Raw genomic sequence first — 20,724 nt, 5'->3', positions numbered from 1 at the left:
AAGACAGCCACTGACATTCCTCAAAGAGGTTCATGACTAAAGTGCTTTTTTAAAAAGGTATAAGCAAGTCAGCACGACTAGAACAATCTGAACACTAGTCAACCTGTCATATTGCACCAAAGATGACTTTGCTATTTTCTAAAGGAGGGAGTAATGTCTATTAGTGACTAGGACTTTGATGGAATTAATAATAGAATGAGACAAAAAAAAATGTCAAGACATAAAGTTACATACTCCTAGATAAAAGGGCATATTCCTAGATAATATACTTTCATATATTAAGTAGTGTGTGAATACACGCACTAAGCATGTGTGTGTGTATAATTAATAAAAGGATGAATTATAAACACATATTAGATTCTTCTGAGCAAAGCCTAAAGAACCTTTATTGGAATGCTTCCGATAATGAAGAAGGTTGCTGAGTTTGACTTGTATTCTCTTTACAGCACAAAGTGTTCAAAATTAAGTTGTTTATTTGTTTGCATTTCTCTCAGGTAGTCTAACATCTCAGACTGTCAGACAGATACATAACAATACTTCTTCTATTTTTCAAGTGATAGATGGTGTACTGAGGCTTTGAATGCTCCAGCAGGTGTTGTAGCCCTGGTGAAGTCACATCAAGATGTCACTTGGAATCTCTTTCTGAAAGTCAAAGTTGTCCTCTGAAAAGATTGAGGTGGAAATTGTGAACCTGAAACACCAAGCAAAATTCTCATTAAAATGTTACAAATCCTAGGTCTCAAAAGGATCATGTTAAATGTTCCATGCAGATGATATTTTTTAAAACGAAAAAAAAAAAACTTAATGTCACTTGTACACAAATCAGGAAATAGTCATCTGGAAAAACTGCCATTTTGGGTGCTGGGAAGAAAGAGGGGTGCGCCCCCTCCACTGGGCCTCGGTCCTGGTCGTGAGTTCCGCCAGAGAACTCTGTCAGCTACCTTAAGAAGTCCTTTCCACTGTTGGTCCCTCAGCTTCTCCTTTCTTTTTTCTTTCTTTTTTTTTTTTTTCCTGCTACAGAAATAATGTTGATAAGTTAATAGCCCCTGCACTTTTGGACCTGGAAGCAAAGGTAAGCAAGAGACCACAAGCCTGCTTGTCAGAGAAGAAGAAAATAAATCTTTAGAAATACAGGAACATCTCTCTTATGTACCCTCAATCACTTCTATAGACATGAAAAAGGCCTCCAACCAGCAATAATGATAGTTGTCACAAAGTTATTGATAAGAGAATACAGTGACTTAGTATTTGGTGAAAAATTAAGAGTGCAGATTTTAAACAAATTCAGAGCCCAGTTTCCTCTCCGAACCTCTACTCCTGTGCGCCCAAAAAACTATTCAGCATCTCCACTTAGCACGCTGCAGTCAACATCTCCGAAACTGAATTCATCAAAACTCCTTAGCACCACTGTCTACTGGCCATCCGCAGAATCATATTTATCAACCCTCACTGTTCTGTCTCTCACATACCATGGCTGCCTTTTAGAGAAAGAACTGTTGTCATTGAAAATGACAGCGAATACTCCTGGGGAATGCACAAGGCAAAAAGCAACCAAAAGACACAGCAGCTTAGAGCTATGAGCATAAGAGAAAAATCTCAAAAGAATAAAGAAATTTTGACATCACTATGCTATAGAACTATAGAAGGGCTGACATAAACAGTGATAAACCTGAGTTGTCCCAGTGCTTGAATTATACTAGATTTATTTTAAAGTTATATTAAGTATTTCCCTTAAAACAGCAAATTATCCTGTACATTTGAGATTATCTATAACACAAATGATTCATAATTTTTGAGCAAACAGTGTATGCTTGGCATCTAGCTAGGTCCTTTCCATACATCTTTCCAATAATTGTTTTCTCCATCTAGTCTGTTATAAAAGAACTGAGGCCCGGAGCAGTTGAAGCTCTCCTAAAGTGCTTAGCTAGTAGGTGCTCGAGTCAGGATAGAAACGAGGCATTTGATTCCAGAGTGGCACACCTCATGACGTTGCTACATTGCCTCCTTGAACAAAAATGTTGGTAACGGTTTTGAAAATTAAAATATCATAGGCCTGAATTCAGTCTAGAAACTTCATTCTTTAAATGGCATACTACCTGAGAATAAGTATTTATCTGTAAAACTCTACATCATAAAATAACTAGAAGATTTGTATTAATTTTGTGAAGCATTTTTATAATGAGATCTTCAAAGAGAAGCTAAAAATAGAGTTTCATTCAGAAGAAAAGCATGGAAACTCTTCAGCAGAGAGAGACATTGATTTCTCATAAGACTCAAGACAGCATTTTCTTTTTTATGAGGGTGAGGCTCTAAATTATTAGGAAACTTTGGGCATTTTCTCAAGATTGTGCAAATTAATAAAAGGAAACCTCAGCCAAAGTTGGGGTCGGAAGGCCAGTAGTGGGAGCTCTCACGCCCTGCCCACCACTCACCTTCAATTACCCCACCGGGAAGACATCAGTAACTGACTGACCCCAACAGGAAGAGACTACCTTGCTCTCCCAAACAGGAAGCGCAGCTACATTCCTGCCCCAGTAGGAGGAAGGAAGACTTCCTTCTTGCCCAGCAACAAGCCCAACCAATGGAAAACCCGGCAGCTCAGCCAAAGACAAGCTATCATCACTTGAAATTTTACTTTCCTCCAATGAACTTTCCTTTCTTCCTTGCTGATGATCTCCTTTCCTTGTCCTGCCTTCCTTTTATAAAAGCCTTCCATGCCCTGCAACTCCTCAGAATATCCCTCTGTTTGCCACATGAGATGCTGCCCAATTGATTCATGAATCGTTTACCAAAACCACTTCGATCTTCAGATTTACTCAGTTACTTTTTGTTTTTTAACCAACAGCAGAGAAGTGCTTGTCTTTGCAGTTTTGCTCTTTATGGAGATTCCTGAGATATAGCCATAGACGACAAACTCTTGGTCAAAACTGTCCTCTCAAGGTCGATAATCTCCAATTTCTCTTGCCAAAACTTGAAACTTCACGTATTACATCATTTTATTTGTATATGGAGAACACCGACCTGTCAAAAAACCTTGACCTGTCCATGTGTGACCAGCAAATTCCCTCAGTGTCAATGAACTTTTTCGAGGCGTAGCTGACTGTTAGAAGAAAAATAAAATGAGGGATGAGTTTTATTGTTTCAAATATTTTTAAAAATGAAAGTTATGGTTAACAGAGAACCGACCCGAAATGTATGGGTTGTGCTGGGCTTGAAAACTGTTCCGTGGCCAGAGATCTTTCTTGAAGGGGTGATCGTTCTACACAGACAGGTACTGCGCTCAACACATGGTTTTGTGGATGCCTTCCTCTGAACTAAATGAAGGATGATATGCTCTTGTTTAAAATAAATGCAATCCTTAAAAAGACAAAAGAAAATCTATATATGCTTCAATCAGTCGCTCGTTTATCATTCATTCACTCGCTTATTTGAAAACTTTTATTTAGATATTGCTAAGTATAAGGTCCACTAAACACACATATCAATTTAATTATGTAATTGTAGTTTTTAACCCGGTAAAGTGGTAGGGCCTTAATAAGTAAATATGGATTAAAAACCTTAACCGCATAAAATTCTTAATATTAAACTATGATAGAAATGTTATTCTGCATTTGTGAAGCATCTGACTTTTTTAAAATGTGATATTTGACTGCTTTTAGGATTCCGCTCTAAGCCACAATATTCTAAAGTTAAATATTAAAGCTTTGCAACTCTTGCCTTCTGAGAATGAGTTTTACTGTTATGTTCAAGGAGGCAGAAGGAATGCGAGAGAAAGCCCTGCCTCAGCTGGTTTTTCTCTCTCTAGGCTTTATGTTCTCACACTTGGGGGTGTTTTATAAAATAGACACAAGTTACTTGTATTGGAGTGAAGTGAGCAGTCATTATAAATCTGGGGGAAATCTGGTTAGGCTTTCTACCAGCAGCATACCTTCCCCAGACTTTCTGTGGTTGCTTGGCTGAGTTGAGCTTGGGTGAAGAAGACATTGCGCCTACATTCCAGTGAACATGGCAAAGATTAACTGTAAAAATGAGAGCTAGGAAAAATGGCAGGGTATGTTACTGTGTTCTTAATCTATGCCAGGCAATATTTAACGTCTATAAATTCATTTAATCCTTATAACAATTCTTTGAGGTAGGAATCATTATTGCCCTTTTATAAGTGAGAAAATTCAGGCTCAGGGAGATTAATTGGAAGCAAATCATATAAAGAGTTTGTGTGGCAGGATTCAAACACAGATCTGCCTGTCCCCTGACGTAATCTTCATGCTATTTTCTTCACTACACCATCCTGACCATCAGATATTGCCTTGACACCTGGACTTTCTGATTTAGTTCGGGCCGTGTTTTTATTTCACAAAATATTGAATTAATCCTCCCACCTCCTATAAATTCTCACAAGCCAGTTACTTTCAAGAAACAGATCATGGAGACATTTTATGCTACCATGTTCATGTGGAAGTGTCCAAATTATGTTTGTTTGTTTTCCAACAAACAATGTAAATGGTGCACTTAAATATTAAGAAATCTGTCTTACAGAAACAGGGTGCGATCCGGGAACTGCCATATTCTGCTCTCCAGTCTCTGAGCCTATTGGTGGCAACCTGCTCCTTGAGGTCTGAACTGGTGGGGAGGCCATGCGGTCCACGCCAGTTTGCCTGTAAACACAACAACATGACCTGAGTACCCAGGTACAGAGACGGACGGACCTTACCGCGAAGCTATTAATCACAACCTTCCTCCCAAAGGAAACGCCAAGTAGGATGAGCTGAGCTTCTGGAAGATGGGCGGGGGACTGAGTCCCAGCCGCAGTCACCTTTGTGTTTAGTAAAGACTGTGAGCCTGTATTTACTGAGTGCTCAGCTATGCTAGCCCCTGCGCAGAACACGGAAGTTTTTGAAGATCTAGTTCCTCTCCTTAAGAAGATTACAAAGTATTGAAAACAAATCAAGTAATTAGATTACAATGCAATGCAGTTGATATAATATAGTGCTACAGTGTCTGGTTTTGAATACAAGCACTGTAGAAATTTAGGGAATAGAGCAATCAATGAAGGATAAAATTAATTCTCAATGTGCAGGGCCTAGATGAGGAAAACCACAAAAATTTATGTAAGGTCATAAAAGGCAAAATATGTTCTCTGATGGGAAAACTACGTTTTGTGAAAATGTCAATTATTCCTACATTTTTAATAGATTTAATGCTATGAGGTCCAATGTGATACTTTTTTTAAAATTTCACAACCAGATTGTAAAATTTATTTGTCAACATGGGTGAGTAATTTCAACAAAGGAAGAGTAATGATGATAAAAGACCTTCCCTACCACATATTAACACTGAAAAATTAAATTGTCTAATTTGTGCACAAGAATAGAGATGGATATTCTAGAAACAGATTCTAATTCATTTATTTATTAATAATTAATTCATGAAAATTAAAATATGACAATTTTTGACTCATCAAGCTTTAAAATATACATACTAACTAAAGTTTACAGGCTGCAAGGAAAAAGTCTTGTGGATTGCTAGTGGGTCTATAAGTTGGTAGAACCATTCTTAGAAGAACTTTGGAAAAATATTTCAAGAGCCTTAAAAATATCCATAACCTTTGACCTCATAGCTTTACTTCTAGGACTCACCACCGGGAAACAGTTTAAAGACATCCTTACTAAAATTTATGTAAGCTAATGTTCACTGTACAATATAATAGTGAAAATATAGAAGAAATGAAAATTTTCAGTAATAGGGCAACACAGTAAATGATTATATACCCACATAATTATATTTTAGTCATTAAAATCATGCTTTCAAAAATATCTGATAACATGGAAAATATGAATAATGTTAAGTGAAGAGTATATGAAAAGGAGCTACATTATAAAATAGTAAGATAATGTTAGTATTAGAAAAACGATAATGGAAAGAAAAGAAGAAATTTAATCATAGACAAAACTAGTAGTAAATTTACCAACAGTTGTCATTTTTATATTTCTATGTGTTGAGCATGCAGGGGATCTTTGATTTCTACTTATATTTTTGGTACTGTCCTAATGGTCCCCGGTGAACTTGTAGTACTTTGATAATTAGAAAAAAAATGGTATTTTAATCAAAAGGAAAGACAGAGCATGAACAAAATCACAGAAGTAAGACTATGCATAGCTGGTATGTTTGTGGGTCAGAGAGGAGATAATGCTGACCAGAAGCAAGGTGGGTGATGAGAAGTAACGGAAAGCAGGTGCCATAATCAAAGATGTGATGTTGCCCCCAAAGGGCAAATGTTGGCTCTTGGTGGGACAACAAAAATCTTATTCTTTTTATGTGTAAAACACAGATATTAAAAATAGTACAAAACTCTACACTATATTAAAATTTCACAGGTGGGGGAGGAATTAGGAAAGATACTCTAAAAGGGCTTCTTGGCATGGCAATAATTTTTAAAACGTTGAAAAACATGGATCTACAAATAGGGAGAGGCCAGGACAAGACAGGAAGGGAATGTACAGCTGGAGGTGTCTGAATTTATTTCAGTAAAAAAGAGAAAAGGTTTTTGATGAAAGCCTGACAGTGGAGCCCGGGTGGGCTGGGAGGAAGAGGAGAGAGCCAGTAATGTGCTATTGACACGGCAGAGGATGACGAAGAGGGTCCCAGGTGGCCAAAGTGACATGGAGGAGGGAGTGAGATCTTGAAAGAATTAACAGAGCAGACTCAAATAAAGCTGGAAAGAGCACTTCCGACTAGTGAAAGAAACGCTGACTTATCATAAAGCTGTAAGGGGTGCTGTGGAATGCATCTCGAAGGAGTCCAGTCACTCGTTAAGCACTGGCAGCTGCTTACACATCCCCCCCGCACGGGGACCTAGATGTGGTCCCTGTAATAACTGCCTCCCGTGCTGCAGGAAGCCTGGTGGCCCGGTGGTCCAGGGGCTGGTCTCCAAAGCTAGGCAGCACTGTGGGGGAGTCCCAGCTCTGCCTCTCCCTCGTGGGATGATCTTTGGCCAGTTATTCAACTTCTTTCAGCCTCTGTTTCCTCATCTTAGATTTGGGATAATGTGAGTACCAACTCAAAGGTTTGTGGTAGGTCACAAATAAGATAATAAATGTGATTCATTTAGCTAGTGCTGGGAACATGAAAGCAGTCAACAAACACTGGCTGTTGTTAACATAAGTACTGCCTCACACTTGAGTGAGTGAGAAAACTGGAAAGCTCCTTCGTAATTCTACAATAAGGGAAGAGACAAATTCCTTTCTAATAAGGCAATGATTTGATGTTGATCCCTGAGGTCAAAAGCTTTTCTGAAATTCCCTACACAGAATGAAACTCGCCCTTCAAGATAAATAAAAACTAATGGGTATATGTCCCTTTTATTTTAACAGCATCTTATGTACATCAGTTTTTACACCTCACAATGTAAGTATTAATTATGTATATATAAAAGCATTAGCTAATGATTTGTTTTACAGACTCAGCCATTGAAACCCATCTAAGACCCTCTCCATCAAGAGTTTCATTGCGCTTAGCTGCCTGTGCTGTAGATATATGACTTGACTTTATATTCTAGTATCTAGCTAAGCATACTACTGGAGCAAATTCATGTTAAATATCCAAATAATGAACTACTTAGAAAACTGTCCACATAAGATTTGACAGGGGATGCTTTGTCCGGAATAAACCATAAACCCTAATTGACAAGCATCTCTGCCCTCCGTGACCTTTGTTTCACCACCAGAGAAACAAGACTTACAGTTTTGTTCCCCTAAGAACTTCATCACTGTACACACTGGGGATTTTTACTCTCTGTGATTCTGAGGTAAGAGAAGGCAGCCTCCTGTATGCCAGTGTTTTCTTTGCAGAAGTCTGTAGCCCGCGAGCATCCAAGATCCGTGCCAGCCGGTGGGGGGCCGAGGAAAGAGCACTGGCCCCTACACCCAGTGATTTGTCCTCTTGCTCACCCCTGCGGGAGGGAAGTCAAGTTCATTACTCAGATGTAAGCTCTACGCATTTGCCCATTACTAGACTTTGTCTAGAACATGGCCTGGCACATAGAACTTAGTCCTATTTGTTGAATGAGTGGACAGACCAGCATTTCCAGTTCAATTTTAATTTCAGTGAAGGATCATCGACAGGGGGAAAAGATCTCATTGTTTTAAGTCTCTCACTGTTTGTAATCAAACCATATAGCCCACAAGATTAAGAATTCACAGCTACAGTCCCCTTTTCTTATCGGCCCCGACCTAGCAGGAATTGTTTTGTGGTTGTCATTAGAACAGGGTGTTTTCACTCTTACACATTGCTGTATGTGCTCAGACACACCTGGAGCATGGGATTAAATGCAATTCTTATCATCTTGTCCTCTGTGGTCTTTAGTGGTTGAGTGTGTCCAGCGCAGGGAAGAGGCTGGGTGATTATTTTTTATACGTACTGTGTTCTATCTGCAAAATAGGTAGGTCTCTGCTGAAGTGGTTTTGCTTGAATTGTCATCACACCATTCAAGTCACTATAAAAATTATTGGAGAAGCGATGAATCTGAGGAAAGTGAAAACAATAAACATTAAAAAGCATCCAGAGCCATTGCAATTACTGATGCCTGTCAGGAACCCGCAGGAAACAAAGGGCAGCATCAAACTGGCTAATTTGAGGTGCATTTAATAAAGGGACTATACTTTCTAAAGACGCGTGAAGAGAAATGAATAAGGAATGACCAATTCCCCAAGGCTTGTTAACAGTAGGGACACATTACCACACCTAGGCTCGGAGCAGCAAGAAGTGAGGGAGAGGTTTCTGCAATCTGGACAGGGTAGCTGATGGAGAAATGCCACCAACCCACTGTGACCCGGTAGAAGGGCCAGGAGGAAACAAGCCAGGCCTCGTTCTCCTCCATGCTCTGAGCTCCCAAAAGCTGCAGGGCAGGGAACCCTCTGTTCATTCGCTGTATGTTCACCTTCACCAGGGTGAAGAGGGTAGACAGAGAGTCTGGAGAAGCAAAGAAAAGGTGTCCCAGCTCCCACTGGTCAGCTTGCCTGGCACCTCTCCTCCGACCCAACCCTTCACAGCTCACCCCAGTGAGCTTCCCGGACCAGCTCCAGAGCCTGGGAAAACCTGAGACCAGAGTCTGAAAGGCTTGCATTTGAATCCCAGTTCTCAGTGGCCCCTGCTTGGTCATCTTGGAAAGATTTTTAACTTCCTAATCTTTACTCTGGGGATAATGATTCCTACTTCATAGAGTTATTAGGAGAATTCAATTCGATAACCTTGGTGAAAGCATGAAGTAAGGGCTAAATAATTATTAATTTCCAATTCCATCCCGTAATATGACCAACTAAGATTTAAAATAATATATAGCTTCAGGCAAACAGGATTTCTGAAACTAGAATTATAGTTCGAGAAAAATGTGGCAACCCTAATCACATTTTCCTCATATTGAATATATATAAAAGTAAATGTTAGAGGAATAAATTAAGACCTATTGTGATTATCACTAAAATGCTTTGACTCTTTCAAAATAAACTCTACTAGTATTTTATTTTTACTTTAAACTTTGTTGCCCATTCACTTTCCTTTAACTTTTATCCAAATGCAAACAACAAAATAGCCGTAAAAAGCATTTTGAAAAACTATAAAAAACCGTAAACACAACAAAATATCTATTAAAAAAAATCCTTAGATTTTAAAATCTCCGTATTTCTCAAGTGTATTTATATTGCCTGATAGTTAAAGTTCTCCTCTATGTTGTCATCAACTGTTCCTTTATATGCGATTCATACTTCATATTTTAATATGAAAAGTGGGCAATACTATTGAGCCTGTCAGAGCACTTTAAAGAGACCAAAAAGTTCATTAAACTGGTAGCAATTCCAAAAGTTTCTTTTGAACAGCACGAACAAAGACTAATTGTAAAGCCCTTAAACTAGAGGGTAAAACAATCCTATTAGATATTTCTGTTTTAATCCACTGCTCCGTGAACCTCGGGCCCTATTGCTCCTATGCTGGGTGCATATTTTTGTCTCTGCCTTGTCACCCTCTCTTTTCTTTTTCAGCTTAATAAATCTTGCCTGTCATTTAGGATTTAGTTCATGTATTACTCTACTTTGTGAAGGGTATGCTATTTTCCCTCTGAACCCCACAGCATTTATAAGCTAAAAGACATCTAATTACAATATATAATATAATAAAATATATGATCTATAATTAGCATCTGATTATAATAATCAAAGCTAACACTTAGTCTGCTCTGTGTCACACACTGTACTAAATGTCTTATCTCCTTTAATTCTCACGGCTTCCTATTTCATAGATCCCGTAGATAATGGAACAGGCTTTGAAAGAAAGGGGCAGATTCAAGATCACAGAGTCAATAGCTTGTGACATTGGACTCCAAAGTTGTAGTCTATATCCAAAGCTCAAACTCTCATCCACTCTAAACATATCTTCTAGGTTGCCTCTTTGTGTGTGTGTGTGTGTGTGTGTGTGTGTGTGTGTGTAGTATTGTTTGGTATGGCTTGACTCCCTCCAACTAACTTGTACGGACCAGGAATCCTGTCTTATCTTTTTTCTGCTTCCTCACAGCAGACGGGCTGTGCAAACATAAAGTCCAAACTCCTTCGCACTCCTGTAGGTCTCCCATAAGCAAGCTCATCCTTTCCAGCCTCACCTTCCACTAGATCTGTTTTTTTCTTTTTAATTATTTTATTTATTTATGTTTGGCTGCATTGGGTGTTTGTTGCTGCGCACGGGCTTTCTCTAGTTGCGGCGAGCGGGGCTACTCTTCGTTGCAGTGCACGGGCTTCTCATTGTGGTGGCTTCTCTTGTTGCGGAGCACGGGCTCTAGGAGCACGGGCTTCAGTAGTTGTGGCGCACGGGCTTAGTTGCTCTGTGGTGTGTGGCATCTTCCCGGAACAGGGCTCAAACCTGTGTCTCCTGCATTGGCAGGTGGATTCTTAACCACTGCGCCACCAGGGAAGCCCCTCCACTAGATCTTTGAATAGGGACACAATTCAGGAAAAATTTATTGAGTTCCCAGTATATGCCTGTGTTAGGAGCTCTCACATATTTATATGACTTTATCCTCACAACAATCCCTTGCACAACATATTATTACCCTCATTCTAAAGATAAAGAAACTGAAGTTTAGAAAAGTTAAACAGCATGTCCAAGATAATTCCCCTCATAGGTCTCTTGATTCCAAACGCCCTGGTCTTGCCACAGTGGCTCTGCTTGTCCCAGCATCCCATCCTCTAAGCCTCAGTCCAATCACTGCTCCCCTCCCTCACTCCTCCATGTGGGTCTGAATTGACCCACTCAGAATTCCTATCCAGGAAAGCCTACTCATTTCTTCATGTTTCTGTTCAAATTTCACCTCCAACCAAAAAGATAAAGCCTCACTCCAGGCAGAATAAATCATTTTCTCCCTGCTTCTCCTACAACTCTTTTTTGCACAATGCTCACAGAAGACTTTGCATCTGACCTGTATCATACTCTTCACTTTACTAGGTCAGGGAATATGCTGTGTTCATCTCTACATCTCCTTAAAACACCTAATACAGTTCACTTAATACAAACTCAATTAATGTTGAATGAACCTAACGTATACTCATTGATCGAGTCTTTTATCACTTTGGTGGGAGGACAGGAGAACATCTGTAACCTTCAAATTGGCTAGAACTATTGGGGGAAAGCATTTTTTTTCTTTAAAAATACGGAAACAGCTCTACAGTTCAAAGCAGGTGGAAAGTCTCAAATCTGAGTGTCCCTACTCTATCAGAGAATCTGGCGATTCTATTCAACTCCATGAAATAATTATTTTTAAATTTTAGTCTTATTGGCCAACAGACCCAAATATCTTGATAATAGAATTTAATAGAATGGCACTCTTGACAAACTGAGGCCAGAGATATAAAGATTGAAGGAAAGAGAGAGAGAGTGGAAAAGCATCTACCTGAGGTGGGTTAAGATGAGAAGCCAGGATTACACTTCGAGTTTCAGAACTTCTGGACGGGGGAACACTGGCCACATCAGCATTAATACAGGAAATGACCAGAGGTAGAGATTTATTCTCAGCTACTTTCAATTTTTCTTTCTGTTTTTTTCCTTCTGTGCCAAAGAAAAATCAATATTATTAAGAAAAATACTATCAAATACATGTACTTAAAATCCCCTGTTCAAAGAGAATATTTGTTCTTGAGATACCATGAGTCTGCTGTGGCTGCTGAACCTTCCTGTAGAGAGGACAGACCCCACAGAGCAATGGGCTGACGCTTTTCCAAGAGCATCTAATGAAACGACTATCATTTCAGTGGTACGTAGAAAAATTGGGATTATACACTGGGGCAAGAAGGATTCTTGGTATTTTATAATATCCCAATTAATCCCTTTGATTGGAAAAAGTAACATTTAATTAAGTAAATTTAATTAAGTAAAATTTAATTATTAATATTTAATGATTATTTCCCTATTATACAAATTGGTTAATACTAGTCACTATTGTCCACCACTGACATTTCCATAATTTGTTTCTGCTCAGTTTCAAGTAGTTTAGAGAACATTTTATACAGGTAAATGAAGTGATTAATAAATTAGCTTTGTTTACATTTTATTTTATAAATAATGTCATCTATAATTAAAAAACGATATCCCATTATTAGAGATTAGTTAGGTAATTTTTTAAACCAGAATTTAAAAAGTGACTTGTAGCTTCTTTCTTGTGTATTTCTGTGTTTTTTTCAGGAATGCCTCTATCTTATTTTTATAGCTCAAAGAACGAGAATGTCCTTTTTGAAGTGATTAAAGCTCACTTGTGAATAAAGACAGAAAACCCAACTTCCCTTCTCACCCCAGTCAGGTCCTAGATTTGGCCAAACTGGTGGGGCAGAAAGCTGAGGACAGGAGTTATTTTTTCTTTTCATTAGGTCAACTTCTACCAATTAGGTACCTGTGAGTGTAATTTCCCAGTTTTTTCTAATCAGCTTTTCCAGTATTTCCACCACAGCTGTCCAGACGTGATCAAACACTTCTGCAGCCACTGCGTCTCTGACACAGTCATGCGGGGATACAGGAGGAAGTCCGTGCTTATGCCACGTCCTGTGATGATGAGCTGGGTTTTGTTCAAGACAGTCCTCGTCACTAAGGACAAAACCCATTCTCATTACTAAAGTATCAAAGGTTGAAGTTCAAATAATGCCACCTATCTATCTATCCAACATGCACACATATATATACATCGTACATATATAAATAAACCCAACATTCTTTGTTAAACAGCACTTTGCTATGTTTTAATGTAACAGCTTTCAATCAGGAGGCAAATGTTTATTAGGCAATACTGATAGCTTTTGTCTAAGAACCAAATAGGCATTTAGTGTAGAGACTGGACTTTCCCCTTTGCCCCCCTGGGTGGCCGGGTATAGGGCACCTGCAGCCCCGGGGGACAAAGGCCAGTAGTTGCCTTTCCACTTTCGACAACATGCTGAACACAATTCTTGTTTTCTGTCTGAGCCACGTTGTCAGTAAGAAAGGGAAACGCTGCTCTAGCATATCCACATCCTGCCAGGAATCTAAAAGCTTTGGGGAGCACGTTACTCTCAAAAGGATGGAAAAATCTTTTGGATAAGTGAAAAATGCACAAAACACTAAATGAGCATATAATCAAACTACATGCCCAATAAATATTATTGTACTAAGTCAATGTCAAATAAAATTCTATTTACTCTTCTTTTCTGTCAAAAGCGAAATACTCTTCAATCTTTCCATCCACATCATAAACCTCCTCTTCCAGGGATGAACATGCCGTGAGGTCCGCAACCCCTGTGCCAACAGGACCTGGCAGGGTGAGGGCTGAGAGTGCGGCCGGGACTATTTGAGAGCCGGAGATGCACAGCCTATGGGGAAAATAAGATTCTCTGTGAGGGCTTGCAGAACGTCAACAATACAATGTCTACATGATCATGGTGGGTCTTTAAGTTATCCATAAAGCCACAGAATCCCAAATTTTAAAAATCACTAAATATTGCATTTGACAAAAGTCATACACTTAAAAGCAACATTTTGGCTCAGACATCATTCAAATTTTTAAGGGCTTCTTAAAAGTCTAAATTATTCTACAAGTTTGTATCCTCTTTGCTATAATGAAGGGATATCATGGCACAGTCCCGAATATGTGTGAATGGCATAGAGGGATTTACCAAAATCTGTTAGTGAGCAAAAGAAAATGGAAGAGAGCTTTATTTATTCTGCTACTGCTCTGTGGCTTAGGATCCATCACAATAAAGCAGTTTTTGATTTTGCATCTAGGCTGCCTTTCAGAGTCTTTGAAACAGTTTAAAAGTTAACTCCCTTGATATTTGTATTACACACACACATACCATCACCATCATCAATTTTAAATCAGAAGCATCTTGGGGAAAAATAAAATGCTCTGTACCTGCCCTTCATTGAAATCTAAACTTCCAAATTGTTGGAGCCAAGGCTCATGGCTCAGATAGACATGAAAAAGTGTAACTAAAATGTAATTTAAAATACTTTTCAAAAGTAACTTCTAGCAACATACTCTCTGATGTTGCTGCTGGGTTCACAGTCGTCAAAGAAGGGTCTGTGGACGGCAGAAGCAGGTTTGCTGCCCTGGAAATGCCGGACCCCTTCATCAGTGGGCAGGATGAGCTGTCTTCCTAATACTCTGCAAGTGAAAAAAAGGAAACTAATATTTTTGATTGAAAAGGGAAAGATGTTTTGCAATTTTAAAAGTTGGGTAATGGACTTCCCTATAGCATTTTGAAGGAGCGTGTATGAAGTGATAAGGTAGATATTAGTACATGAGCAGTGTAACGGGATCACAGGAAAACCACAGGCTTTGAGGGAAGAGGACAGACAGTTCTTGCCATTGATGAAGGGACTTGAGGCAAAGTTTTCAGGCTCCCTGAGCCACTGATTTCATCAGTTCGATTTTGTATGCAAAGTACAATAATAGTGCCCTTGTAGGACTAACGAGTGGCTGATAGATAATGTAATCAGATTCAGACAACTAGGGTAATGCTGGGCACACAGAAGCTCTCTATAAATGTTAACTGATATATACATAATGCAGAAAAATATGTAAATATGTACACTAGGCTTACCGTCCTTGTCATCTTTTCTTTTTTCTACCCTCTCCTCCTTCATTTTTATCTTAAGTATGTAAGACAACACTGAAAGAAACAGATCTGAGCTCCTGGATTTTAGGCAAGTGCATCATGATGCCTAGAAAAGTCCGCATCCATCATTAATATCTAGTGGACACTAAGGCAGGGGCTTACAAAGGACTGGAGAGGAAAAATAAAAACCTATTTAGTCAAGATTTTTAAAAAGTTACTTAGTTGAGGTAACCAGAAGACCTATCAACATTTGCATGAGTGTTCTAATTTATTCTCCCCAGATATAATATAGAGGAACTTCAGATAACTGACATGGATTATTTTTTTTCCCTCTAAGTAGGTTTGGCTGAGTAACTGAAGGAAGAAGATCTTCCCTTTATACTCAATCTACATCTTTCATCTTTGATATAAAAAAAATAGATGATCCTTCCTACATAAGGAATCTTGGTGAGATGGTGAGATTCCTCTATCCAGTCACGCAGCAAATAATCACTCTGTTCACCTCCCCCGCCCCACCCCACCTTGTGCACTGCTCTCAAGGGCAGATACATGTTGCTCACACACTAGTGAGTGTAAAGGATAACTCCTGCCCTTCTTCCATTCTCGCATTTGTGATGCATGCAATGCCGTTCTGGGGATGAGCTACATTTGCTTCTCACAAATTAAAATGCACTTGAGTATTGGAATGTCTCCAGATTTCCTCAGACACCATTGCAAAGGACGTGATTCCTCAGTAAAGGACATGTGTTCCAGATACATATTTTGACAAGTGCTTTTACTCAAAATATACCCAATTTATTGAACAGGTCAAGAGTGAGCAAACACATTCTGGAGAATTACTATGAACAACCTCCTTACCTCAGATGGAGGGACCTTCTTGCCCACTCACTGCATTCAGCCTGTAGATTCTGGGTCTGAGGGCTTACTTTCCCTTCAAATAACATTTCCTCGACCTCCCAGAATAACTGCTGTACTTTCTGTGCATTGGCTTTGTCAAACTCCTAAAATAGAAATGCACATTTAGTTACAAGACTAAAAGTTGTAAATACAGGCTTCAGAATCAATGATACTTACAAATTTATATAGGAGGGAGCCCTCCCGGACATACCAGGGCTCCAAGTTTTACTCTTCTGAAAAATTACATCCCACTTTGAGACTCAGTTTCCTTAACTGTTAAATAGGGATAATTTCTACTACTAGAAATTCTCATAACTAGAGTTATGAGACTTATTCAAGATTGTACATAGACATAGTTTCAGGTATGAACATACATATTGACACAGACATTGATAATGAGACACACACACACCATATATCTAAGCACTTACACGTGCACACATACGTGTACACAGACATGTGTCCCTCATGTAGTTGGGCATGAGACACCTAAGTACATCTGCAAATTACAAACTATTTCTTTTCTAATGAAAAGGAAAATTATTTCATAGAAAGGGCCATTCACTTTCTTTAATCAAGGAAACAGAAAAAGAAACCCACCTTAGGTATCCTAAGAGATGTGGTTGTTAGGGCGGGGCCAGAGCATTCATTTTTCTTGTGTGGCCTTAAGAGGTTCTTGGGCTATGGCCACAGTGAACTGTCAGTGAGAAAACCCTCCAGCCTTTCTGTATATTCTCCATGATGGAGAAGTAACAGACCTATTGCCTCCACAGCCGGTGAGGAAAAAATGAACATAACCACAAGTGGAAGAGCCAACACTGTACTGGGGGCTGCAGGGTGAAAGCCCTGTTCAGTTTTCTCCCTGGGGGTTGGGGGGTGGCAGGTGAACCTGAAATCTAACCCACAACTCAGAGCGACCAAGTGCGTATTCAGCCTGACATACCTGATGCAAAATGGTCAATTTAGGTTGATTTTCACAGACTTTTCATAGATTTTCACAGCAAAAATTCTATATTTTCCATGTTACTTTTTCCCCCCAATTGATAACAAACTAGATTTCCAGACTGCAGGGGAGTTGAATTACCCCTTTTAAAATGAAAATAAGGAGAAAACTCAGAAGAATATTTGCCTCCTACGAGGGGACTGGGTGCCTGGAGCGTGGAAGAGGGCTTATTTTCATTTTTCTGTCTTTTGTATTTTGTTGCTTTTGCAAATATTACCTATCAAAGAGTAAGTGAATGTTTTTAGATTCAAAGCAAAATTTACTGTCTAGGGGCTGGAGTAAATTCTATTCATGGAAGGCATAAGACTCTCTATGGATAATTACCTGAAAATCTGTACTAAAGGAATCCCAGAATTTGGACCGTATTGCTTCCTAAAGCCGGTCCTCAGCCGTGTTCCCGTCGGTACACTTTTGACCAAAGAGCCAGGGCGGCAGGGCGCGGGCGTGAGGGTGCGGGCCGTTCATCACAAGTGACAGAGTCCCATCCTGTTTGAAAGGGCCTGACTCACAGCTGGCTCCCCTTCAGTCTCCCCCGCCCAACACGGCCCCCTCCCTCTGGCCCCTTGCACAATCGCTGCTACAAAACCATCCCTGGGAGCAGACCCCTGCGCCGTGCGGGCGAGAGCGGCCTTTAGAGAAGGCGATGAAAACCAGAACACAAACAAGAAAGGAGCAGGAGTTAGAACATCCAAGGAGCTCTCCTGGGGACTCTTCCACAGCCACAGGCACATCACCAAAGCCTGTGTCCGGGAATTCTCAGGGACTCTTGAGGGGATCACAGGTCGGCCACCGCGCAATCGCAGAGATCTGAACGTAAGCCTGGGCTGCAGACTTCAAGTCCCACCCAGCGGAGTCGCCCTAAAGGGTTACGGTTAACATCTTCCAGCTAGCGTTAGAAGTAAAATATCTGACCTAGAATATTCTAGAATATTCAGGGGAAATTCCCTAATCGCGGTGATTCTTCTTCTTTACAGCTTTTATTTTCCCCCAATTTTTCTCTTACTCAAGTTCCTAATTGTCAGAGTCTCTCCTGAATTTCCAGCCATACATATTATGCAAGAAATCATACATAATAACCTGAGGGGGAGGGTTGGGAGGTGGAAAAAACAAAACTAACAACATCTAAGACTCTGGATTATGCGATTATGGGCAATTTTTATTCTTCCTTAGAGTTTCTGTATTTTCAGTTTTCATGTGTGACATGTAAGTGCTTTTATATTTATGTATATGTATGTGTGGACTAGGTAATGCTTTTAAAATTGGTAAAAAGATTTTTTTTTTTTAAATAAGAAAGCAAGTCATCATTATAAGTTGTAACCATGGGATTATCCAAAATTTTGTGAGACATACGTCATCTCTCCAAGAGTAAATGGAGCTCCTCTCGGTTGATAAGCCTGTGGTTGAACTCTGTGTCCCAGACCCAGACCAGGAGTTGGGAGCTTCTGTGGGCGTGGGGCTTCCACTTGATGAAAATGATGACGCGGATTCACTGTAGGAAGAATTGTAACATTAATAGCATTTACTGAGAAGAGGTCATACTGGGAAGTGGCTTGACCTTGTGCCTACTCCCTCTTTCTTTATTTTAATATATTGGTTAATTTTCACAGTACACTGACTTTAAAAGATTTATGCAGTGCAACATTTCAGTTGGCTAAAAATAAAACTGCTTCTTTTACTTGTGGAAATTCATGGCCCATCAGTGACTTTGTTTCCCATATTCATTATGGGCACATTTTCATTTTGCAATCAGACACATTTAACAGACTAATTCTTACCGGGTATATTTATCAATGGCTTTCTGTACATTTCTTGTAAAATGTGTAGGTAAAGGATCTTTGCTTTTCACAGCAAAACTCTGCTTTCCAGATGCTTCTGGCACTCCTCTTCTGAAAAAATAAAATAAAATATGAAAAGTATCTGTAATGTAATAAGTGTACTCATTAAGACATTTAAAATTTCCTTTTGTAGAAAGTTGTCCCTCTCCGCCTACCACGTCCCCCTAAACACACACGTGTGTACACACACACACCCCACACACACCTCAAGACACTGAGCCTAGTTCCCTACCATTTTTATTTTTCTTAGAATCAAGGTTGTTATTAACCTACATGAACTGTTATGTAAACTGGGAAAAAAACAACTTCTTGTGACTCAGCCAGACTGGTAAAAGTTGCTCCAAACCTAGGTGGATACAGACTCACTCCAAAACTCGGCAACGGAAACATGAGCTAGATTTCAGGTCCCTCGTATCCCTTGACCAGGTGCCCTGGAGCTTGCAAAAGCCAACCGGCCTTGCACGAAAAAAACTCGATAATTCTTTATTAATTCTGAAATATATCAAATTCTTTTGAATCACTAAACACATAAAGAAATAAAAGAAATGACTGAAACACACAAACAATAACTCACTTTAGTTTGGCATTGTAGCTTGGGTTTGTAGCCTGGTTTGTAGAGAGTTTTAAAATATTAAGAGTAATGGAAAACTAAAACAGAAGAAATCTCTCAATTTTAAATAAGGCATTAAACCTGGCTGGTAGAGCCCAGTTAGTGTTAATCATTAAAATGTCCTTTCATTGAACCTCTTAAAACATTTACTTCCTTCTAGTCAAATACCTTCCTAACGTTTAACAGTAAACAACTTCTGTTCCTTTATAGAAATAATATTTTCCCATACAAATAACTTATATTTTATATTAACTTAAGATACGATAGTCATTTGGGGAAAAAAGGTCAACTTTCAATATTTCTAAAAGGGACACCACTCATTTAAAAAGTTTGCTTTTGCTTTCAATTAAATGGTACCTAATTTTCATCATTTATATTTCTGTATGTAAATAGAGTTTTAAAAAAATATTAATCAGAGAATCAGTTCTGTCCTTAGTTGTATACCTACAGTACTCTACAAAAAAGAGAATTTTTAAAACAAATTAATTACTATAAACAGAGGTGAGCGATCATATAGATGTCTTTACAAGAGAGAATAACAGAATTATAGGATTTGTTTTAGGGTAGACTGAAGTGCAACCACCAAACTATATTGCATTAATTTGTTGGTGCATCAAAGTTAAATTAAAGCTCAGTCTCAATCTCCCCAAGTCACTCCATTCCAGTTGTCAAGGAAATTACTAGATTATCTACTTTTACTTTTTAAAAGTTGCCTCTTGATAGCCCACAAACCTCTGCCACTTTGCCCTATAAAAATTCAATTATTAGGGACTTCCCTGGTGGCGCAGTGGTTAAGAATCCACCTGCCAGTACAGGGGACACGGGTGCGAGCCCTGGTCCGGGAATAGCCCACATGCCGCGGAGCAACTAAGCCCGTGAGCCACAACTACTGAGCCCGCATGCCACAACTACTGAAGCCCACGTGCCTAGAGTCCGCGCTCCGCAACAAGAGAAGCCACCGCCGTGAGAAGCTCGCACACTGCACAGCCCCGAAGCAACTACAGAAAGCCTGAGCAGCAATGAAGACCCAACGCATCCAAAAATAAACAGATAAATAAATTTATTTTAAAAAATGAAATTCAATTATTAAACAGTGATGGCAGCTTTCAAAATTTATATTTCTGCTTAAAAAGATTGTCTGAAATGAGTATTGCATTCTGAATGGGTTAGAACGCAGGATGGTAAGCCCTGACTTATACAAGCTCATTCTAGAAGCAACCGAGGCTCCCGGCTCTTGGGACTGAAGAGAAGTCATCTCAGACG

The 20,724-nt window shown here is 39.3% G+C and overlaps 1 protein-coding gene across 1 annotated transcript in view; it reads right to left on the bottom strand.

The window, feature by feature from the left end:
- Positions 1 to 353: 353 nt before the first annotated feature.
- The window catches only part of FAM149A (family with sequence similarity 149 member A), a 37,440-nt gene continuing 17,069 nt past the window's right edge, over positions 354 to 20,724 (bottom strand). Inside the window, 14 exon segments of the mRNA XM_068531942.1 lie at positions 354 to 691; positions 3,022 to 3,100; positions 3,187 to 3,212; positions 3,215 to 3,314; positions 4,535 to 4,655; positions 7,739 to 7,948; positions 8,417 to 8,520; positions 11,930 to 12,084; positions 12,923 to 13,113; positions 13,698 to 13,868; positions 14,537 to 14,662; positions 15,975 to 16,117; positions 18,367 to 18,505; positions 18,792 to 18,902. Of these exon segments, the coding sequence (XP_068388043.1) occupies positions 618 to 691; positions 3,022 to 3,100; positions 3,187 to 3,212; positions 3,215 to 3,314; positions 4,535 to 4,655; positions 7,739 to 7,948; positions 8,417 to 8,520; positions 11,930 to 12,084; positions 12,923 to 13,113; positions 13,698 to 13,868; positions 14,537 to 14,662; positions 15,975 to 16,117; positions 18,367 to 18,505; positions 18,792 to 18,902 (1,750 nt within the window). The 3' untranslated portion in view covers positions 354 to 617.

This window comes from Eschrichtius robustus, chromosome 21 (genome assembly GCF_028021215.1).
Source record: "Eschrichtius robustus isolate mEscRob2 chromosome 21, mEscRob2.pri, whole genome shotgun sequence".
NCBI classification, from domain to species: Eukaryota; Metazoa; Chordata; class Mammalia; order Artiodactyla; family Eschrichtiidae; genus Eschrichtius; species Eschrichtius robustus.
The sequence above is the reverse complement of the archived record's forward strand: the minus strand, read 5'-3'. Positions and strand labels throughout refer to the sequence as shown.